This window comes from Choloepus didactylus, chromosome 2 (assembly GCF_015220235.1).
Source record: "Choloepus didactylus isolate mChoDid1 chromosome 2, mChoDid1.pri, whole genome shotgun sequence".
In the NCBI taxonomy this organism is placed as follows: domain Eukaryota; kingdom Metazoa; phylum Chordata; class Mammalia; order Pilosa; family Megalonychidae; genus Choloepus; species Choloepus didactylus.
The window spans coordinates 206,074,101-206,083,197 of NC_051308.1; the positions used below are offsets into that span (position 1 = coordinate 206,074,101).

Genomic DNA, 9,097 nt, shown 5'->3' on the forward strand with positions numbered 1-9,097 from the left:
ACAAACAGGAAACTACAAATGCTGGAGGGGATGTGGAGAAATTGGAACTCTTATTCATTGTTGGTGGGACTGTATAATGGTTCAGCCACTCTGGAAGTCAGTCTGGCAGTTCCTTAGAAAACTAGATATAGAGTTACCATTCGATCCAGCGACTGCACTTCTCGGTATATACCCGGAAGATCGGAAAGCAGTGACACGAACAGATATCTGCACGCCAATGTTCATAGCAGCATTATTCACAATTGCCAAGAGATGGAAACAACCCAAATGTCCTTCAACAGATGAGTGGATAAATAAAATGTGGTATATACACACGATGGAATACTACGCGGCAGTAAGAAGGAACGATCTCGTGAAACATATGACAACATGGATGAACCTTGAAGACATAATGCTGAGTGAAATAAGCCAGGCAGAAAAAGAGAAATATTATATGCTACCACTAATGTGAACTTTGAAAAATGTAAAACAAATGGTTTATAATGTAGAATGTAGGGGAACTAGCAATAGAGAGAATTAAGGAAGGGGGAACAATAATCCAAGAAGAACAGATAAGCTATTTAATGTTCTGGGGATGCCCAGGAATGACTATGGTCTGTTAATTTCTGATGGATATAGTAGGAACAAGTTCACAGAAATGTTGCTACATTATGTAACTTTCTTGGGGTAAAGTAGGAACATGTTGGAAGTTAAGCAGTTATCTTAGGTTAGTTGTCTTTTTCTTACTCCCTTGTTATGGTCTCTTTGAAATGTTCTTTTATTGTATGTTTGTTTTCTTTTTAACTTTTTTTTCATACAGTTGATTTAAAAAAGAAGGGAAAGTTAAAAAAAAAAAAAAGAAAAACAAGGAAAAAAAAAGATGTAGTGCCCCCTTGAGGAGCCTGTGGAGAATGCAGGAGTATTCGCCTACCCCACCTCCATGGTTGCTAACATGACCACAGACATAGGGTACTGGTGGTTTGATGGGTTGAGCCCTCTACCATAGGTTTTACCCTTGAGAAGACGGTAGCTGCAAAGGAGAGGCTAGGCCTCCCTATAATTGTGCCTAAGAGCCTCCTCCCGAATGCCTCTTTGTTGCTCAGATGTGGCCCTCTCTCTCTAGCTAAGCCAACTTGAAAGGTGAAATCACTGCCCTCCCCCCTACGTGGGATCAGACACCCAGGGGAGTGAATCTCCCTGGCAACGTGGAATATGACTCCTGGGGAGGAATGTAGACCTGGCATCGTGGGACGGAGAACATCTTCTTGACCAAAAGGGGGATGTGAAAGGAAATGAAATAAGCTTCAGTGGCAGAGAGATTCCAAAAGGAGCCGAGAGGTCACTCTGGTGGGCACTCTTATGCACACTTTAGACACCCCTTTTTAGGTTCTATAGAATTGGGGTAGCTGGTGGTGGATACCTGAAACTATCAAACTACAACCCAGAACCCATGAATCTCGAAGACAGTTGTATAAAAATGTAGCTTATGAGGGGTGACAAAGGGATTGGGAAAGCCATAAGGACCACACTCCACTTTGTCTAGTTTATGGATGGATGAGTAGAAAAATAGGGGAAGGAAACAAACAGCAAAGGTACCCACTGTTCTTTTTTACTTCAATTTCTCTTTTTTGCTTTAATTATTATTCTTGTTATTTTTGTGTGTGTGCTAATGAAGGTGTCAGGGATTGATTTAGGTGATGAATATACAACTATGTAATGGTACTGTAAACAATCGAAAGTACGACTTGTTTTGTATGACTGCGTGGTATGTGAATATATCTCAATAAAATGAAGATTAAAAAAAAAAAAAAAAAAACCACACACCAAAAAGTGAAAAGTTCATAAATAAATAATGTATTAAATTGAAAAAAAAAAAACAAAAAAAAAAAAACCTATGCTTTCTCCACAGCATTCCCCAACTCACTGACCTCCTAAGACAGGTATTAGCTGTTCCACAAATTTCAGCACTTGGGTTGTGGTATTATAATTTCATGACTGTAGATCTCTCTACATATCTCTTTGTTTCCACAGTGTCTGGCACTAGCTGGGCCATATCAGGTGGTTAAGAAATGCTGAACCTGAATCACTTCATCCCAAGGCCACTGGACTACCAAAAAGGCCTGGAGTTAATATGGGTGTCAATGCCAGGAGTATTAGAGAGTCCATGTGTCATTTTGGTGTCTTGAAAGGTTAAGCATCACTGCTACATGTGCTGTCCACTATGGTTTACAGATGGGACATATACATAGAAGTGACTTATTCACTGATGTTTTTCTTATTGTTCTTATGGTTCACAGAAGATTTTCAACAACTTATTGCATTTGACTTTCATGCACTATACTCATATCACCTACTGTGGCATAGAAACTTAGAGACACAAGAGGACTTGGAGATCATTAAATTCAGTGTTCCTGTAATAAATAAATAAAGTGAGATCCAGAGAGAGGAAGTAAATTGTTCAAAGTCACACAGAAAGTTCACAAGGTTGGGACTAGAACCCAAGTAACTTAACCTCATGTCCTGTGTCATGATACAGCTCAGAGTTGTTTTAGTTTGCTAAAGTTGCTAAAATGCAATATGTCAGAGATGGGTTGGCTTTAACAATGGGGATTTAACTTAGAAGTCTACAATTCTGAGGCTGTGAAAATGTCCAAATCAAGCCATCATCAAGATGATACCTGGACTCTGAAGACAGGCTGCTGGCGATCCTCAGCTCCTTTGCCACATCCAAGGCACAAGGTAGGTCTGATGGTCTGTCCCTTCTCTCCCAAGTTTCATTGCTTTCAGCTTTTGGCTCCTCTGTCTGTGATTTCTTTACAAGCTTCTGGGTCTTTTTCTCTCTCAACTTCTCTGTCTTTCTCTCTGTTTCTCATCCAAAGGGCTCCAGTAAGAGGATTAACACCCATCTTGGACATACCTCAACTGAAATAACCTAATCAAAAGGTCCCACTTACAATAGGCCTACACCCACAGGAATGGATTGGATTAAGGTATATGATATTCTCTGAGGTCCATAAATCCTCCAAACCATCACAAGAGTAAACCACTTCAGCCCCATGAACCACATTATTCCATGCAGCAAGTCAGGTCTATGGACTGTACTGATTCCATACACCACTGGTTTAATTATCAATGTTGGCAACATCACCCTGATCTGCCTGTTCATTGTATGCATGTACCAGTTTACTTGCTATATCACCTTGGCTTTCTATTGTTTCCATGTACCATATCATTTACAATTAACATGTTTCATGTTGTTTACATTTATCTTATGGGTTCCTGTGCCATTATGTAAGGTCATATCCTTATCCTCATAATCTGATGCAATCTCTATACAAGGATTATATATTGATGCCCATTTCCACATACTTACATTCTTTCTCTGTGGGAAGAAATACTTGGCCATCTGACTTCCTTGGGTAAATGATATGTGAGCAAAGACAAATGTGTCACTTCTGAGCAGAAGCTTTAAGAACCATCATTTTGGGAGTCATTGTTCCTTTCCCTCTGTTACAAGAAAGGCATGTTCCGGATAGGGGTTACTCCTTCAGCTTTGATCTGAGTATGCAGAAGGCCACAGCCACCTTACAACTTATGTGAACATAAGCAATAAATGAAATTTTGCTGTTGTAAGCCACAGAGATTGTGGAGTTGTTTATTATTGCACCACAGTGTAGCCAGGTGATAAAGAAAGCCATGTCGGTTCCATATACTAAATTTGTTCCACTGATAAAGTACTATATTTGTTCAGAAGCATAATAATGGCTGGATAAATCAAAAGGCATTGATCATTCTACCCATGCCTCTCTTGGCTCCCAGTTCACCAGGCCACCTTACCACGCCCCATCACCTTGAGAAAAGCCACCTTGATGTCCTTGTTCCTCAGACTGTAGACCACAGGGTTAAGCAGAGCAGTGAGGACATTGTAAAGGAAAGAGATCTGCTTGTCACGCTCAGGGGAATAGCTGGAGTTGGGTCTCATGTAGATGTAGGTACCTGGAGCATAGAAGAAAGTGACCACAGTCAAGTGAGAAGCACAGGTGGAGAAGGCTTTGCAGCGACCCTGGGTAGTTTTGATCTTGAGAATGGCCAGGCCAATATGTATGTAGGAGACCAGAATCAGGGAAACTGGGGCAACAATCACAAAGATACTGATGACCAGGTCCACCATCTCGATGAGGTGGGTGTCCATGCAAGCCAAGCTCCGTACTGAGGGGCCTTCACAGAAGTAGTGGTTGATGATGTTGGGCCCACAGTAGGGCAGCCTCATGGTGAGGAAGGTGTGGATCAGAGAGAAAAAGAAACCAAAGGCCCAGTTCCCAGCTGCCAGTTGCATGCACAGGTCCCAGGTAAGGATAATAGTATAACGCAGTGGGTAGCAAATGGCCACATATCGGTCATAGGCCATGACCACAAAGAAGGTGCACTCAGTCATGCCCAGGGCACAAAACACATACATCTGCAGCCAACAGCCAGCAAAGGAGATGGTTTTGGAGACAGCAAGAAGGTGCACCAGCATTTGGGGTATAGTGGTCGTGACATAGGCCATGTCCAGCAGGGAGAGAATGCAGAGGAAGAAGTACATGGGAGTGTGGAGATGTGAGTCCAGGCAGATCAGGGTGATGATGAGCCCATTTCCAAGAACTGAGCTCAGGTAGAGAAGAAGGAAGACAATGAAGAGGATCCTGTTGGTTGCTGGATCACTGGAGAGGCCAAGGAGGATAAATTGAGAAACCCAGCTTTGGTTCTGCCCTTGAAGCATCCACCTGGTGAGGCCTATAAGAAAATCACACTCATATAAATGTCATCTAAAGTGTCATAGCCTTGCAAGAATGTCAAATCTTGGGGTAAATTGGATTGAATTTTAATTCTGGCACCACTACTCATCTTCTGTGCAATCTTGAACAAATTACTTAACTTCTCAGTCTCCTCATCCATAAAGTGCGGCTAATAATACCCACCAGTGGTAGGTTGAGTTACACACATCAACAAAGATGTGCTTAATGTTAATCCTAAGGGTATGAACTCATTTGTGAATAGGCTCTTCTAAGACATTATTTAGGTGTGGCATAACTGAGTAGAGTAGGCCTTCAACTGTATGACAGGAGTTCTTATAAAGACAGGAAATTCAGACACAGCCAAAGGAACCAGAAAATGAAAGTCAGCAGAAACCAGAACAGGCACAGGAGGAGATCCAGGATATCACTATGTGATGGGAGGCAGAGATGCAGCCCAAGGGACACCAAAGAGTGGGGTAAGCTAGCACCAGACCTCTGAAGACTTGGGGAGAAAGCATGGCCTTGCTGACTTGTTGATTTGGAACTTCTACCCTCCAAAACCATGAAACAATAAGTGCTTGCTGTTAAGCCAAACCATTGTATGGTATTTGTCACAGTAGCCTGGCAAACAAAGACACCACATATTAGAGTTTTATGAGGAATAAAGGTGATATATGTGAAGCACCTAACATAATACTTGGAAAAATTGAATAAAGGTTAAAGTTTCATGTGCAACCTACTCACTCTCACCACACCTCAGTATACAAATTGGCCACTTACATGACTAGCAACAATCCATTTAAAACAATCATATCAGCTTCAACCCCAAAACCCCTTAGAGATGGAAGCTCCCAGTACTATTTGTCTTTATGTGTCAAGACAAATGGCTACATGCCTCTCCTGTTCATAAAAATACATTGCTAAGACATGTTGCTCTCCTAATGAGCCTTGGGGAGGCTTCATTATTCTTCTTAACATGCCACAATAGTCAACTTCTACCTGTTGAGATGAACTGGTACTCAAAATGAACATCTAACTACTCCAAATTCAATTATTTCCTCTAACCATTTTACAGATATGAAAATCAAAGAATGTATTTTTCAGGGCTTATCAATAGGAATATCCATTTACATGGCCCTCGCTATCTTGCCAGATCCACAGTAGATCCCCATCAGGCATATGTCAGTCATAAATCCTAGGGCCATGGAAGAGCAGAGACTTACGTCATTTAATTCTACTACACTCTACCTCTCCTCACTCCTTCCATCTGCCAATCTCCTACTTCTTCCCCTTATTTAATAAAGATGTTGGCACCTGCCATCCAGTGTTTCTTTTAGTCCCAAGACTTGCCATTTTCCAAAATAATTTCAATGCTCATGTGGATGACTGATCATCTCACATCCTGGATTCTCATTTTCTTCACCTCTTCAATTCTAATGACCTTCATTTCCACATCCCTTTGTCCTCCTTCTCCCAGGGTTACACCCTGGACCTTGCCATCAACTGGAACTGTTTATGCCTCTGAATTCACTACTTCATTCATCTCACTTTCTGACTAAATATTTGTATAGCTCCAGGCTTATCCCTTCATTACTTCCACTATACTTATTCTTCTTAATTATATTGTACCTACATGGGACTTAGAGTAGAGTTAACTTTATTTGATGATTTATGACACCATCATCTTCGATCCATGCTAGATTCTTTTTTATATTTTTCATTTAACTTTCATCCTCAATCACTACTCTCATTACTCCCCCAAAGAGAACCACTCTACTAATGTCTTTGGTATATGTCCTTGGATACATGTATTCTTGTAGAGAGTTTTTAATATATATTTATTTTAATTTCCTTAAATGGTTGTGTGCAATAAATCTCACTCTGTTCTCATTTTTATATGGAATACCATTTTAAGGATCTATTAATGTTGCTGTCCATACTTCTAATTCAGTACCATAACTCAATTTATTCATATTTTACTTCATTTTCTATGAAGAGTTTTAAAATTTGCCCTGTAAAAGTTTTGTTCATTATTTGTTGGGTTAATTACAATATATGAATCACCTTTGTGGTTATTGTGAATAGCATCTTATTTTCAATATATATTTTAGTAAGTTATTGCTGATTTAGAAAAATACTATTGATTTTTATGTTACCGTGATTAGCAAAACAATAAATGTTCTTATTAAATCTAATAATCTATTGTATTATCCATGTAGATCTTCTGAAAGTAGTGATTTTTCTTATAATCCTTTATCAGCTATATTTTTTTGTCTTGTATTATTGCATGAGCCAGGAATTCTGATCATATATGGAACAGTAATGGTAACAGAAATTCTCTCCTTTTGCATCATTTTAAATAAAATCCTTCTAAACTTTTTCGGTTATGTTTTATTCTTGTTGGGGCTGGCTCTTAGTTAGATAACCTTTGTCAAGTTAAGAGAGTTCCTTCTATTCATTTTTTTCAGAGTTTTAACAAAAATAACCACTGAAATTTATTAAAGGAAATGTTTTACCTTGTTAGAGATAAATGGAAGATTTCCCCTTTTTTGTCCATTAATGTCATAAATTTCATGATATATTTTTCTGATATTAAAAGGTCCTTGCCTTTCTGTGACATCTGTTCTCTCATCTGTTTTCTTACCTGTTCTCTCATCAGAACTTCCAATACTCTGATTCATTACTGTTCATCCTGTCAGAATCCCCTCCAGCTTTGCCTTCTACCCAGTCTCATCTATGGTTCTTCTTTCCAAGCACTATTTCACAGATATTCCCTTGTGGGTTCTTGTGTTTCCTATTGTGCAAGACCAGAAAACTTCCATTCATGAAGAAAACTTACCATACAGTTTTTCCACACTTTCTGAGCTTCTATAGCAATGCTAGTTGGAGAAAGGAACATCATCAATTAATTTGGGCCACGATAAACTCAAGCTCTCCACCTTCTACTGGACTCACAGTGCTGCCCTCAATCACTTTACTTGGTCATGGTTAGCAACTTTCCCTTATCTTCCCAGCAACTTTTCTGAAATGTTGCCCAGCTCCTCAAACAAAATCAATTAATGCAAGTTCTCATTTGTTTATCAAGGAATGGCTTGACCCCTGCTTCACAGAGAATCCAAACATTCATCTCAAACCCTCCTTAATCTCTTGCCCCATACTACTACTAACAGCTAAAATGCTCAAATATTCACATGCACGTACACGCGCACACACACACACACACACACACACACACATTTCAAAAGAAATTGGAGTCTCCACTTCTCCAAACTCTAACATCCATGCTCTAGATTGTATCCTTCACTTTTTGACTGCTCCACAAATTATCAGAATATCTCCTGTAGCCTCAACATTTCTTTGTCCTGGTTCATCAATGTCCCATGGCTTCTGCATTACTTGGTGACACATAATACCATGAAAGTATTTTAAGTAGAGAAATAAATGCCAAATTCCACTGATGGTCCTTTTAGTTCTGTAAGCCTGGGTGTAGAGAGCTGGAAAGTAGAGTACTAAGAAACTCCATGAAAAAAGGAGAGGGGAGAGAGGACACAGCCAAAGCACAGAAAAATATCAACATCAGAAAATGAAATTCACCACTGAAGTGCAAAAATGCTCTTTACAAATCTGAGACTCGATTGTTTACAGTGACAGGAAGGGACTTGGAAGTAGGCAGTACCAGAGGTGGCAGCATTGAAGAAGCCTTGCTTCAGGGAGAGAAGGAGATAAACAGAGAAGAAATGTCCATCATAGATGTGGAAATGAAGAAAAGGAAGAAAGTAAAAGGAGCAAATTAAGGATTCTGCATATATAAAAGAGAATCACAAGATACACAGATTTATCCCTTACCCCTGCCCGCACCATCACTACTTCACCATCCCAATAGGAAAGGGACTCTTGAACTAGGAACTGTGTTAACAAAATGCCTAGAAATAGGAAAAGTTGCACCTACTCCATAGAAAGCTTTTCTAACAAGAAAAACATTTCAGCTAATGAATATTCCCCTCCCCTGAAATCAACACACAAAACAAAATAAACAGTTACTCAAAACTTCAAATTGAATTGAACATCCTTAACAAACAGTTAACAATATTTAGAAAACAAAATGAAATAAATCAAAATAGAAACACCAAAATAAAAAAATTCAAAACAACACAAGTAAAACTGGAGTCTCAGAAGAAAAACAAAACAATGAAATAAAAAAAAATTAAACTTTAATCTAAGAGAACTTCTAAAAATAAAAGAAATCCTAAACCACATATTGAAAAACTCCTCTGATGTAGCTAGGAAAATTAACTCAAAATGCTTAACTCCAAGCCAAAATCTAGTAAAACCGTTGGAAT

General features: G+C 39.2%; 1 protein-coding gene across 1 annotated transcript; it reads right to left on the bottom strand.

The window, feature by feature from the left end:
- Nucleotides 1-3,799: 3,799 nt before the first annotated feature.
- On the bottom strand, nt 3,800-4,741 carry LOC119519630 (olfactory receptor 2D3-like). The gene has a single exon (XM_037817382.1). The coding sequence runs from the start codon at nt 4,739-4,741 to the stop codon at nt 3,800-3,802; it is 942 nt and encodes a 313-aa protein (XP_037673310.1).
- Between the last annotated feature and the right edge of the window lie 4,356 nt (nt 4,742-9,097).

Excerpts from the sequence above, each read along its gene's own strand:
- LOC119519630 (XM_037817382.1), bottom strand. The coding sequence starts at position 4,741 with ATGCTTCAAGGGCAGAACCAAAGCTGGGTTTCTCAATTTATCCTCCTT.